The sequence below is a fragment of the Aquarana catesbeiana genome, linkage group LG02, assembly GCF_042186555.1.
Source record: "Aquarana catesbeiana isolate 2022-GZ linkage group LG02, ASM4218655v1, whole genome shotgun sequence".
Classification (NCBI taxonomy): Eukaryota; Metazoa; Chordata; class Amphibia; order Anura; family Ranidae; genus Aquarana; species Aquarana catesbeiana.
The window spans coordinates 66606529-66621581 of record NC_133325.1 but is presented as its reverse complement, the minus strand read 5'-3'; the positions used below and the strand labels follow the sequence as shown (position 1 = coordinate 66621581).

The 15053-nt window shown below is 45.9% G+C and overlaps 1 protein-coding gene across 1 annotated transcript in view; it reads right to left on the bottom strand.

Annotated features, from left to right (window-relative positions):
• Positions 1-14817, bottom strand: part of CEP295 (centrosomal protein 295) — a 129517-nt gene extending 114700 nt beyond the window's left edge. The window contains 2 exon segments of the mRNA XM_073612999.1: positions 8941-9075; positions 14661-14817. Of these exon segments, the coding sequence (XP_073469100.1) occupies positions 8941-9063 (123 nt within the window). The 5' untranslated portion in view covers positions 9064-9075; positions 14661-14817.
• Between the last annotated feature and the right edge of the window lie 236 nt (positions 14818-15053).

The following is a 15053-nucleotide window of genomic DNA, read 5'->3' as shown; positions in this document are numbered from 1 at the left end:
AAATGAATGTGAAAAATAAACAGGAGTCCATATTATTGTCAAACACTGCTGCAAGACATATAGACTTTGCTCCAAAACATTAATGATGAATCTCCTATATATACACTCCAATCACCGTGTCCTAAAAAAGTGCTATTACTTCAAATAAAGTGCTTCACCCGAAGTGGTATTTTAAAGCGCTCAGCAGATTGTGTCGGCCACCAAGTGACCTTCAGGCATGTAATAAGCAGAAGCAATCCTTTCCTCCGGTATCTCCTTCACAGGTTATACAGCCTGGGTCTGCTGTTAATGGGTCAACCAGATCTTTAGGCCCCATTCACACTAGCGCGTTTTTTGATGCATTTTGCATTTTGCAGAAATGCACGGGAATTTTTTAACATGGGTTCCTATGGAACATGTTCACATCAATGCTTTTTTGTATCTCTACGTTTTTGGAAAGGGTCGGGGACTTTTTTTCATGCAAAAAGCAGCGTTTTGCATGTAATGGTTTTCAATGGACAAGCATCAAAAACGCAAGTGCACCGTTTTTGCAGCGTTTTTGATGCGTTTTTGGTGCGTTTTTGCCGTTTTTTTTTTTTTGTAATTTTTTTTTAACCACTTGCCGACCGCCTAACGTATATATACGTCGGCAGAATGGCACGGGCAGGCAGAATCACGTACCTGTACGTGATCTGCCTCCCGCGGGCGGGGGGTCCGATCGGACCCCCCCCCCCGGTGCCATCGGCGGTCGGCATCTGACTGGGAGCGTCGGGAGGCGAGGGGGAGACCATCCGATCGTGGCCCCCCCCTCGCGATCGCTCCCAGCCAATGGGAATCCTCCTCTGCCTGTGTATAGTTTCACACAGGCAGAGGATGTGATGTCATCTCTCCTCGGTCTGGCAGTTTCCGTCCAGCGCCGAGGAGAGAAGACATGTAAGTGCACAACACACAAACACACACAGTAGAACATGCCAGGCATACCTTACACCCCCGATCGCCCCCCGATCCCCCCCCAATCACCCCCCCCCCCCCCCGTCACAAACTGACATTAGCAGTATTTTTTTTTTTTTTTTTTTTTTTTTTTTTTCTGATTACTGCATAGTGTCAGTTTGTGACAGTTACAGTGTTAGGGCAGTGAGTGTTAGGCCCCCTTTAGGTCTAGGATACCCCCCTAACCCCCCCTAATAAAGTTTTAACCCCTTGATCACCCCCTGTCACCAGTGTCACTAAGCGATCATTTTTCTGATCGCTGTATTAGTGTCGCTGGTGACGATAGTTAGAGACGTAAATATTTAGGTTCGCCGTCAGCGTTTTATAGCGACAGGGACCCCCATATACTATCTAATAAAGGTTTTAACCCCTTGATTGCCCCCTAGTTAACCCTTTCACCACTGATCACCGTATAACTGTTACGAGTGACGCTGGTTAGTTTGTTTATTTTTTATAGTGTCAGGGCACCCGCCGTTTATTACCGAATAAAGGTTTAGCCCCCTGATCGCCCGGCGGTGATATGCGTCGCCCCAGGCAGTGTCAGATTAGCGCCAGTACCGCTAACACCCACGCACGCAGCATACACCTCCCTTAGTGGTATAGTATCTGTACGGATCAATATCTGATCCAATCAGATCTATACTAGTGTCCCCAGCAGTTTAGGGTTCCCGAAAACGCAGTGTTAGCGGGATCAGCCCAGATACTCGCTAGCACCTGCGTTTTGCCCCTCTGCCCGGCCCACCCAAGTGCAGTATCGATCGATCACTGTCACTTACAAAACACTAAACGCATAACTGCAGCGTTCGCAGAGTCAGGCCTGATCCCTGCGATCGCTAACAGTTTTTTTGGTAGCGTTTTGGTGAACTGGCAAGCACCAGCCCCAGGCAGCGTCAGATTAGCGCCAGTACCGCTAACACCCACGCACGCACCGTACACCTCCCTTAGTGGTATAGTATCTGATCGGATCAATATCTGATCTGATCAGATCTATACTAGCGTCCCCAGCAGTTTAGGGTTCCCACAAACGCAGTGTTAGCGGGATCAGCCCAGATACCTGCTAGCACCTGCGTTTTGCCCCTCCGCCCGGCCCAGCCCAGCCCACCCAAGTGCAGTATCGATCGATCACTGACACTTACAAAACACTAAACACATAACTGCAGCGTTCGCAGAGTCAGGCCTGATCCCTGCGATCGCTAACAGTTTTTCTGGTAGCGTTTTGGTGAACTGGCAAGCACCAGCCCCAGGCAGCGTCAGGTTAGCGCCAGTACCGCTAACACCCACGCACGCAGCATACGCCTCCCTTAGTGGTATAGTATCTGAACGGATCAATATCTGATCCGATCAGATCTATACTAGCGTCCCCAGCAGTTTAGGGTTCCCACAAACGCAGTGTTAGCGGGATCAGCCCAGATACCTGCTAGCACCTGCGTTTTTCCCCTCCGCCCGGCCCAGCCCAGCCCACCCAAGTGCAGTATCGATCGATCACTGTCACTTACAAAACACTAAACGCATAACTGCAGCGTTCGCAGAGTCAGGCCTGATCCTTGCGATCGCTAACAGTTTTTTTGGTAGCGTTTTGGTGAACTGGCAAGCACCAGCGGCCTAGTACACCCCGGTCGTAGTCAAACCAGCACTGCAGTAACACTTGGTGACGTGGCGAGTCCCATAAGTGCAGTTCAAGCTGGTGAGGTGGCAAGCACAAGTAGTGTCCCGCTGCCACCAAGAAGACGAACACAGGCCCGTCGTGCCCATAATGCCCTTCCTGCTGCATTCGCCAATCCTAATTGGGAACCCACCGCTTCTGCGGCGCCCGTACCTCCCCCATTCACATCCCCAACCAAATGCAGTCGGCTGCATGAGAGGCATTTTCTTTATGTCCTCCCGAGTACCCCTACCCAACGAACCCCCCCCCCAAAAAAGATGTCGTGTCTGCAGCAAGCGCGGATATAGACGTGACACCCGCTATTATTGTCCCTCCTGTCCTGACAATCCTGGTCTTTGCATTGGTGAATATTTTGAACGCTACCATACACTAGTTGAGTATTAGCGTAGGGTACAGCATTGCACAGACTAGGCACACTTTCACAGGGTCTCCCAAGATGCCATCGCATTTTGAGAGACCCGAACCTGGAACCGGTTACAGTTATAAAAGTTAGTTACAAAAAAAAGTGTAAAAAAAAAAAAAAAACACATACAAAAATATAAAATAAAAAAAAAATAGTTGTCGTTTTATTGTTCTTTCTCTCTCTATTCTCTCTCTCTATTGTTCTGTTCTTTTTTACTGTATTCTATTCTGCAATGTTTTATTGTTATTATGTTTTATCATGTTTGCTTTTCAGGTATGCAATTTTTTATACCTTACCGTTTACTGTGCTTTATTGTTAACCATTTTTTTGTCTTCAGGTACGCCATTCACGACTTTGAGTGGTTATACCAGAATGATGCCTGCAGGTTTAGGTATCATCTTGGTATCATTCTTTTCAGCCAGCGGTCGGCTTTCATGTAAAAGCAATCCTAGCGGCTAATTAGCCTCTAGACTGCTTTTACAAGCAGTGGGAGGGAATGCCCCTCCCCCCCCAACGTCTTCCGTGTTTTTCTCTGGCTCTCCTGTCTCAACAGGGAACCTGAAAATGCAGCCGGTGATTCAGCCAGCTGACCATAGAGCTGATCAGAGACCAGAGTGGCTCCAAACATCTCTATGGCCTAAGAAACCGGAAGCTACGAGCATTTTATGACTTAGATTTCGCCGGATGTAAACAGCGCCATTGGGAAATTGGGAAAGCATTTTATCACACCGATCTTGGTGTGGTCAGATGCTTTGAGGGCAGAGGAGAAATCTAGGGTCTAATAGACCCCAATTTTTGCAAAAAAGAGTACCTGTCACTACCTATTGCTATGATAGGGGATATTTACATTCCCTGAGATAACAATAAAAATGATTAAAAAAAAAAAAAAAATGAAAGGAACAGTTTAAAAATAAGATAAAAAAATAATAATAATAAAGAAAAAAAAAAAAAAAAAAAAAAAAAGCACCCCTGTCCCCCCTGCTCTCGCGCTAAGGCGAACGCAAGCGTCGGTCTGGCGTCAAATGTAAACAGCAATTGCACCATGCATGTGAGGTATCGCCGCGAAGGTCAGATCGAGGGCAGTAAGTTTAGCAGTAGACCTCCTCTGTAAATCTAAAGTGGTAACCTGTAAAGGCTTTTAAAGGCTTTTAAAAATGTATTTAGTTTGTCGCCACTGCACGTTTGTGCGCAATTTTAAAGCATGTCATGTTTGGTATCCATGTACTCGGCCTAAGATCATCTTTTTTATTTCATCAAACATTTGGGCAATATAGTGTGTTTTAGTGCATTAAAATGTAAAAAAGTGTGTTTTTTCCCCAAAAAATGCGTTTGAAAAATCGCTGCGCAAATACTGTGTGAAAAAAAAAAATGAAACACCCACCATTTTAATCTGTAGGGCATTTGCTTTAAAAAAAATATATAATGTTTGGGGGTTCAAAGTAATTTTCTTGCAAAAAAAAATTATTTTTTTATGTAAACAATAAGTGTCAGAAAGGGCTTTGTCTTCAAGTGGTTAGAAGTGTGGGTGATGTGTGACATAAGCTTCTAGATGTTGTGCATAAAATGCCAGGACAGTTCAAAACCCCCCCAAATGACCCCATTTTGGAAAGTAGACACCCCAAGCTATTTGCTGAGAGTCATGTTGAGTCCATGGAATAATTTATATTGTGACACAAGTTGCGGGAAAGAGACAATTTTTTATTCTTTTTATTTTTTTTTGCGCAAAGTTGTCACTAAATGATATATTGCTCAAACATGCCATGGGAATATGTGAAATTACACCCCAAAATACATTCTGCTGCTTCTCCTGAGTACGGGGATACCACATGTGTGGGACTTTTTGGGAGCCTAGCCGCGTACGGGACCCCGAAAACCAAGCACCGCCTTCAGGCTTTCTTAGGCCGTAAATTTTTGATTTCACTCTTCACTGCCTATCACAGTTTCGGAGGTCATGGAATGCCCAGGTGGCAAAAAAAACCCCCAAATGACCCCATTTTGGAAAGTAGACACCCCAAGCTATTTGATGAGAGGTATAGTGAGTATTTTGCAGACCTCACTTTTTGTCACAAAGTTTTGAAAATTGAAAAAAGAAAAAAAAAAATTTTTTTTCTCGTCTTTCTTTATTTTCAAAAACAAATGAGAGCTGCAAAATACTCACCATGCCTCTCAGCAAATAGCTTGGGGTGTCTACTTTCCAAAATGGGGTCATTTGGGGGGGGTTTGTGCCACCTGGGCATTCCATGGCCTCCGAAACTGTGATAGGCAGTGAGGAGTAAAATCAAAAATGTACGCCCTTAGAAATCCTGAAGGCAGTGATTGGTTTTCGGGGTCCCGTACGCGGCTAGGCTCCCAAAAAGTCCCACACATGTGGTATCCCCATACTCAGGAGAAGCAGCTAAATGTATTTTGGGGTGCAATTCCACATATGCCCATGGCCTGTGTGAGCAATATATCATTTAGTGACAACTTTGTGCAAAAAAAAAAAAAAAAAAAAAAAAAAAAAAAAAATTTGTCACTTTCCCGCAACTTGTGTCAAAATATAAAACATTCCATGGACTCAACATGCCTCAAAGCAAATAGCTTGGGGTGTCTACTTTCCAAAATGGGGTCATTTGGGGGGGTTTTATGTCATCTGGGCATTTTATGGCCTTCAAAACTGTGATAGGTAGTGAGGAGTAAAATCAAAAATGTACGCCCTTAGAAATCCTGAAGGCAGTGATTGGTTTTCGGGGCCCCGTACGCGGCTAGGCTCCCAAAAAGTCTCACACATGTGGTATCCCCATACTCAGGAGAAGCAGCTAAATGTATTTTGGGGTGCAATTCCACATATGCCCATGGCCTGTGTGAGCAATATATCATTTAGTGACAACTTTTTGTAATTTTTTTTTTTTTTGTCATTGTTCAATCACTTGGGACAAAAAAAATGAATATTCAATGGGCTCAACATGCCTCTCAGCAAATTCCTTGGGGTGTCTACTTTCCAAAATGGGGTCATTTGTAGGGGTTTTGTACTGCCCTGCCATTTTAGCACCTCAAGAAACGACATAGGCAGTCATAAATTAAAGGCTGTGTAAATTCCAGAAAATGTACCCTAGTTTGTAGACGCTATAACTTTTGCGCAAACCAATAAATATACACTTATTGACATTTTTTTTACCAAAGACATGTGGCCGAATACATTTTGGCCTAAATGTATGACTAAAATTGAGTTTATTGGATTTTTTTTAGAACAAAAAGTAGAAAATATCATTTTTTTTCAAAATTTTCGGTCTTTTTCCGTGTATAGCGCAAAAAATAAAAACGGCAGAGGTGATCAAATACTATCAAAAGAAAGCTCTATTTGTGGGAAGAAAAGGACGCAAATTTCGTTTGGGTACAGCATTGCATGACCGCGCAATTAGCAGTTAAAGCGACGCAGTGCCGAATTGTAAAAAGTGCTCTGGTCAGGAAGGGGGTAAAACCTTCCGGGGCTGAAGTGGTTAAGACTGTAAAAAAAATGAAAAAAAAAAAAAAAAAACGCAAAACGCAAATCGCGGCAAAAACGCGGCTCAAAAACGTGGCAAGCATGAAAAAAAAACCTCCAAAAACGCTCAAAAGCAACATGCATAGGTGTGAATCGAGCCTTAATGTGGTTTTACGCCATGGATATTGTTTTGACTTTTGCACTTTAATATTTAGTTGTGGCACACACATTTATTAATTTATAGCGCTGCACTTTTCTGCTGTATACACGTTGCGGTTTGCAAGTGATTTACCGGGATTATGGCTGAAGCTATCAGTCATAACCCCAGCATTTTCTTTTTCAGCCGGCGACTGGCTCTCATGAAAGTGATCTGAGGGATTAGCCGCTGGATCGCTTTCAAAAAAAGGAGTGGGAGGAGACGTTACACCCACCCCCCCACACACTCCCACCTGTGTTTCTCAGGCTTACCGATGCACCTGAGAAACAATCCAATGGGTCGTACAGCTGGCCATAGAGGTTCCCAGAGACCAGATCAGCTCTACGGTCTTGGAGGACCAGAGAGACATCATAATGTCACTTTCAGTCCAAGGCGGATGTAAACAACCTTTAATTTTTAAGCAAAATATCATTTTTTTTTTTTTGATCTTTTGCTTTTAAAAAAGGTAGAAGAGAGATCTGGGGTCCTTTGGATTTTGGCATCCCTCCGGAGCGTGCAGCCATTCATCCATTTTCCCTAATAATTCTAGCACAAGACCTTCTCTGTAAGGCCCCTTTCACACTGGGGCGTTGGCGATTTGCCGGCTGTTCAGCAGCGGTGCCCATTCAGTTCAATGCTGCAAAGATGCTGCTTGCAGGAGTTTTTTTTTAAACGTCCTGCAAGCGCACAGCTCCAGTGTGAAAGCCCTCGGACATTCACACTGGAGAGACAGGAGAGGCACTTTACAGGCACTATAGCTCCTGTAAAGCGCCTCAGTGTGAAAAGGGGTCTAACTCTTAACAGGTAACCTGTAAAAATTATTAAAGTGTCTCCCCCCTGTAGTACAGCCGCACTTTCTCCAGCCAGGTCTGTGCCTAAAAGCTGGGGGTCAACTCTAACTATCACAAGGGATGAACAACACCCCCCCCCCCCCCCATAAAAATATTCAAGCAGCTCTATCGCCATTTCGTATTATTTTTATTTTGCGCAGAATCCCCAGGAAAAAAAAAAAAAAAAAAAAGGAGAGACAAAATCTCTATCAAGGCTGCAGCTGAAGGCATAACAGATATCACCCTTCCCATCCAAGGACGTATGGGTACATCTTAGGGATGGTAAATGGTGAAATAGCGTTTTCAGTTTTTTGGTGCTCAGATACTGTTTAATTCCTCTTTAAGCCAATCAAGATTTCCACTCACATATCCAACCTCAGCAATACTGCAGGACAACAAATCTGAGCTCAGATCAAGTGTAGAAACCACCACGGGATATTTCTGGAGAGTGTAGATGTCATCATTGCTCAGATAAAACACGCACAGGAATCTCAACACTCTCAGGCCACACACACAAAAAGATACAGAAAAATAACTAGACCCACAACACACGCAGACTACAGGCTCCACATACAGAAAAACACACACACACGTTTCTCAGATAAATAAATCACGTACCAGGTCAGCTGGAAAGCAGATTTTACTGTTTTTCATCACTGATCATTTTTGCTTATCAAGAGCTAAAAAACGACCTCAGAGAGAGTTCAAATTACAACTAAACATGGTGGGGATAATGAGTAACACACACAGAAGAAAAAGGGAAGAGTTTCCCTTAGAGCCCTTTCACACTGGGGCGGGGGACGGCGTCGGCGGTAAAACGCCGCTATTATTAGCGGCGTTTTACCATCGTATTCGGCCGCTAGCGGGGCGGTATTACCCCCCGCTAGCAGCCGAGAAAGGGTTAAATACCACCGCAAAGCACCTCTGCAGAGGCGCTTTGCCGGCGGTATAGCCGCGCCGTCCCATTGATTTCAATGGGCAGGAGCGGTAAAGGAGCGGTATACACACCGCTCCTTCACATGCTGCTAGCAGGACTTTTTTTACCGTCCTGCCAGCGCATTGCTCAAGTGTGAAAGCCCTCGGAGCTTTCACACTGGATACACAGCAGCGGCACTTTCAGGTCGGTTTGCAGGCGCTATTATTAGCGCAATAGCGCCTGCAAACCGCCCCAGTGTGAAAGGGCACTAAAGAATAAATAAAGATGGATTCCAAGAAGTAAATGCTACGCGAGTTATCTGCCCTTACTCAAGATGGCCATGGCTAGCAAATCATGGAAAGATGGATGATTGATGGATGGGGGGGAGTTTTAATATTAAAAAGGAGTTAAATCGCATTTTCAGTTTGTGGTGCTCACATACAGTCTACTTCCACTTTAAAACCATTGGTTTGGACTTGTAATGTAAAGTTCTAGGTCACCTGCTGCAGTCGTAGTTTCCTCCTCCTCTCCCGTTCCTGCTTCAGTATTGAAGCTTCTTCATTTGGACTGAGCCGCAGTGGGGCGACTTTGGCCACTTTCCTTTTCATGCTTTCCGTGTACATTAGTCATAAATCCTGTGTGCAGGAAACAGAGGGGACATTATGAAGAAATTGAAAATTATATATACAGCGTTTTATAGCACTAAAGATGTCTACTAAATACTTCATGTCTGCAAACACAAGAAATCCCATTTTAGGAGTGAGCGGAGGCTGGTGCATCTGTAACATGTTACATGGTATGCCCTTTATATGGATAGGTTACAAAAGGTGAACTTATCGTTAGAGATGCACCGATATCATTTTTTTTTTTTTAACACCGAGTACCGATCAGGGTGGATTTGATTTAAATCAAGTCGATTTAAATCATAATTTTTAAATAGCAACTGTCATCTCTGTCCCACATCAGCTCCTCCTCTGACCCGCTGTTGACTCACCGACAGTCTCATTCACTTTAATAGGACGGCCGGTGATGCGGCAGTAACAAGATGAGGGACGTGGGGGCAGCAGGTGAGTGGATGCCCGCTAACATCAGTACCCTGATTACACGTCTGGATGTCCTCTGCGAGGATATGCCGCTGATTGGCTCTCCTCGCCATACACTGTCAGTGTGAGGCAAGGAGAGCCGATTACCGGCATTTCCGTGTTTACATGTGGCCGGCTGTGATTGGACACAGCCGATCACATGGTTAAAGCGCCGCGGCTCTTTACAGAGATTGTGGTCGTGCCGTGTCCTAGCAACATAACGCATGACCGTGATCGCCGCGCTGCGTACCCCTGCAGGTGCGCCGTCATATGACATCCACCCAGGACGAGAGCCGCTCTGTCCCTCCGTCATTTGACAGTGGGCGGGCGGCAAGTGGTTAATTAGGGACGTGTGTTACAGTGCATTTATCAGGCATTTTGCTGCTTTCCAGATGTGTTCCATGCAGAAAAATGCAGCATGTTCTACTTCTGTTGACTGCACTGGAGTGAACCAAGGCCTTTGGAATCCATGTAACCTACTGTCCATGCGTTTTTGATGTAGATTAAAAATGCACTAGACCAGGGATATGCAATTAGCGGACCTCCAGCTGTTGCAGAACTACAAGTCCCATGAGGTATAGCAAGACTGACAGCCACAAGCATGAGACCCAGAGGCAGAGGCATGATGGGACTTGTAGTTTTGCAACAGCTGGAGGTCCGCTAATTGCATATCCCTGCACTAGACTGTGCGAGGTGTGAACCGGCCCTAAACGTCCCAATCATCACCTTATATTTCCAGATTATTTCTATAGCTACACTGATCATCTACAACCTTAACATTCCTTTTTTTTCAGTTTGGATAGAGTGGGGAAGGATTAGGATGGGCCGGGGTGTGTTCAGGATCCTAGTCCCAACCCACCTGGAAGCTGACATTGCACGTCGCTAATCACAGGCAATCAGACATTTCCCGATTTGTGCAGCTGTAGACCAGGAAATGTCTCACTGTCTGTGATTAGCGGCGTGCAGTGTCGGCTTCCTGGCGGGATTGGGATGGTGGGTTGGGACTAGGATCCCGAACCCATTTATACTTCAGAACTGAGCGCTAAGAGAACTGCTGGTGCTGTCAGGTTTTTACTGTTATTGGAGGCTCTATTGGGGCTTGTTTAGACCACTCCACACATGAAGCGGAAGCAAAACCCCAAGATATTTACCTCCCTTCAGAGGTCTGACATCCTTTGTCAGCATCTTCTACCCAGCTTCAGCCATCTTTATTGGCCGGCATGGGATGAGGTCCCTCCTGCGCATGTGCTAGAGTTCAGTTAACCCGGCGCATGGAGAGCTGTGCTGGAACATCAGCTGAGCCTGCGCAGCTCAGTGTACATTCCAAAGACCTGCGTGCAGTTTGTAAAAGTGGAACTTTTTGTTTCGCTTTAGGCCTCATGCACACAGGGCATTTGCTCAGTTCCTCTGAACACCTTTACTAATGGGAGGAGAAAAGCAGCAGAGAAAAAAAAAAAAAAAAACCCCACAAAAAAACCTAAAGCCACATTTTGCAAACGCATTTAGGTACATCGAGCCTTTTGGCATTCATTCAGGTCATTGGCCAGAATATTAATTTATTCTGGCAAATGAAATGAATGAATGAATACGCACTAAACGCGTTTAGGAGCGCCAAGCATTTTTTCTGCTCAAACGCTTTTCTCCCTGAAAGCTCAAGCAAGGTTTTCTTTTAGCCTCTAATTGCTTCTCTTTAACCGCCTCCCTCATAGTAAAATGACGGCGGGCGGGATCACCTCTTGTTCTGGGACAATGACATGGCCCCAGTTATGGCAAGCTGTGTCACCTGCCTGACGAAGGGGTCCTGCGTGACCCTGAAACGTTGCACTACCTGCTCTGTGATGTGATCATGCTTCAATAAAAAAAAAAAAAAAAAAAATGTTGGACGCTACTTGTCGATCCGTGGCATGCTGGCAAATATCCTCATTGTGTCCCTGGGACATGGCATGACCCCGATCTCAGTAAAGAGCTGATGATGCAACTCTTTACCCATGTGATCAGCTGTGTCCAATCACAGCTGATCACATGTAAACACGGAAGTGCCGATAATCAGCTCTCCTCCTAGGGCTGGGAGATTTTCTTATAAAAAAAACTCGATTCACGATTTGAAGCAAGTTTTTTTTTTCTTTGGAAACCGCGCCGGTCCTGAGGCGCTGCGGGCATGAGCTTTTAGGCGAAGCTGCGGCTTCGGCCTAGTCCGCGGCGTCCGGCCAAAGCCGCGGACTAGGCCGAAGCCGCAGGATGGAAAACCGGCGCGGAAAAAAAAAAAATCTAAAAAAAAAAATATCGATTTGCTTAAATTTTTAATCGATTTGACCTCTCAACAACTCGATTGAAGATTTAAATCGATTTTTTCCCCAGCCCTATCTCCTCCCCTCACACTGACAGCGTGTGAGGGGAGGAGAGACAATCAGCAGCATCTCCTCGCAGGGAAGACCACTACAGATCATCAGTGCCCGGATTACAGGGCAGCCCCAACAGAGCCCAGCAGTGATGCCAATTTGTGCCCATCAGTGATGGCTTTCAGTGCCATCTACCAGTGCAGCATATCAGTGCCTCCTCATCGGTGCCCTTCAGTGACATCTCATCAGTGCCACCTTGTCAAAAAACTACTTATTTACAAGATTTTCTGACAACCCCCCCCCAACATTTTGACTATTTTTTTTTTTTTTTTTTTAGCAAAAATTAATTTTAAAAACCCAGCGGTAATAAATACCAAATGAAAGCTCTATACGAGAAAAAAAAAAAAAAAAAAAACACTATAAAAATGTCATTTGGGTAGAGTGTTATTTGACCGCGCAATTGTCATTCAAAGCGCGAAAGCTGAAAACTGGCCTGGGCAGGAAGGGGGAGAAAATGCCCGGTATTGAGGTTTAAGTGTCGATGTATGACGACCACAATAGGGTAAGAAAATAGTAATGTTTAGAGGCTGGGAAAACAAAAAAGGGTTAAATGCCCTTAAAAGCTGTATTTTTTTTTTTTTTTTTTTAATTACGCCTAATGTGCAAGAGGCCTTAGTGATCCATTCTCTTTCTGTATATTGATGATGGAAATGTATTCATATCAATAAAAAAAATCTAAGTACCTTCTTTGCTAAAGCCGGCCATAGATGGATTGAATCTCGGCCGGTTCAGCAGGGACCAGACAAGATTCGATCCATCTATGGGCAGGCTGGTTGTATTAATGCCAATCCATCGATCAACTTCAGTACAGCCAGCCTGTCAGATTTCTTTGCAAGTGATTACTGCCAGCAGGTGTAGACACCAGCAGAAATCATTGTGTTTTGCCAGCTTGGAAGGCTCACTGTTGGGGAAATTTCCAACAGACAGAAATCGGAAACACTTGTCTTTAGTAGAGTAGCGGGGAGGCTGGAACCCCCTGGGCAGGTTTATATGTTTGTGTCCCCTGTAGATTTCTCCTCATTTCCTGTCTGGTGAAGCACTGTCAGGGGGAGGACAGGAAGTGAGGGCTGAGCTCCATTGGACAGAAATCAAGAACAATTGTCTTTAGTAGAGTAGGGGGAAGGCTGGAACCCCTGGCAGGTTAATATGTTTGCGTCCCTTGTAGGAGATTTCTCCTCACTTCCTGTCTGGTGAAACACTGTCAGGGGGAGGACAGGAAGCGAGGGGAATCTCCAACATGCGACACAAAAATAAAAACCTGCCCGGGGTTCCCGCCTTCCTCCAACTCTCCTAACGACAAGTGTTCCTGATTTCTGTCTGTTGGAGATTTCCCTCATTCCTCCTCCAGACAATGCTTCACCAGACAGGAAGTGAGGGGAAATCTCCAACAGACAGTGTCTTTAGTAGAGCCCTCTCCCTGACAGTGCTTCAAAAGACAGGAAGTGAAAGGAAATCTCCAACAGGGGACACAAATAAAAACCTGCCAGGGGTTCCAATCTTCCCCCTACTCTACTAAAGAAAAGTGTTCCCGCTTTCTGTGTGCAGGAGACTTCCCCGCACTTCCTGTCCTCCCCCTGACAGTGCTTCACCAGACAGGAAGTGAGAAGAAATTTCCTACAGGGGACACCAACATATAAACAGAGGGGGGGGGGGTCAGGAAATGAGGGAAAATCTCCTACAAGGGACACCAACATATAAACATGGGGGGGTACAGGAAGTGAGGGGTAATCTCCTACAGGGGACACCAACATTTAAACACGGGGGGGGGGGGTACAGGAAGTGAGGGGTAATCTCCTACAGGGGACACCAACATATAAACATGGGGGGGGGGTACAGGAAGTGAGGGGTAATCTCCTACAGGGGACACCAACATATAAACATGGGGGGGTACAGGAAGTCAGGGGTAATCTCCTACAGGGGACACCAACATATAAACATGGGGGGGGTACAGGAAGTCAGGGGTAATCTCCTACAGGGGACACCAACATATAAACATGGGAGGTACAGGAAGTGAAGGGAAATCTCCTACAGAGGACAACATATAAATTGGGGGTACAGGAAGTCAGGGGTAATCTCCTACAGGGGACACAAACATATAAACAAGGGGGGGTACAGGAAGTGAGGGGAAATCTCCTACAGGGGACACCAACATATAAACATGGGGGGGGGGGTACAGGAAGTGAGGGGAAATCTCCTACAGGGGACACCAACATATAAACAAGGGGGGGGGGGGTTTACAGGAGGTGAGGGGTAATCAACAGGGGACACCAACATATAAACGGGGGGGGGGGGGGAACAGGAAGTGAGGGGAAATCTCCTACAGGGGACACCAACATATAAACAAGAGGGGGGGGGGGGTTACAGGAGGTGAGGGGTAATCAACAGGGGACACCAACATATAAACGGGGGGGGGGGGGGACAGGAAGTGAGGGGAAATCTCTTGGCCAGGTTTTTATGTTGTGTGTCCCCTGTAGGAGATTTCTCCTCACTTCCTGTCTGGTGAAGCACTGTCAGGGGGAGGACAGGAAGTGAGGGGAAAATCTCTTGGAAACATTTCTCACTTCAGCATTCCCATTGGATGCCTATCAAACTCGTAGCAGCCAGGGATGTCCCCTCACCTCACTGCCCCCCCCCCTCATTCCAGGCTCGCACCACAACAGGGTATCACAAGCACGCTGGAACTTGTGGTTCCGCAGCTCAGAGAGAAGATGTGATTTATATATACAAAGCATACAATACCCGCCGCCAGCTCTCCTCCGCAGACAGTACACCGTCCCGTCTTCCTAAACACACATGGCGTCACTTCCGGTCTTCAAACACCCCGCCAGTGCCGAGCCTGGCAGCGGGAAGCGTGGAGCTCCGTCACATGATCTGAAGGGGGAAGCAGGAGGGGCAGGACCACAAGGCGAAGCTCCGCCCTTTTCTTCCTCCAGAGCAGCGCCTGCTCTAATAACCCGGAAGTGATGTCATTACATCCATTCCAGTCCACTTAAGTCTAAGACCTAACAGCGTTCTGATAAAAAAAAATGACTTCAAGACAGCCGGGGCGTTTTGAATGCTTTTCAAGCGCAAAGGAGGGCTATTGGGGGTCTTATATAGACACCCAATCCCTCCATAAAGGAGTTATCTATT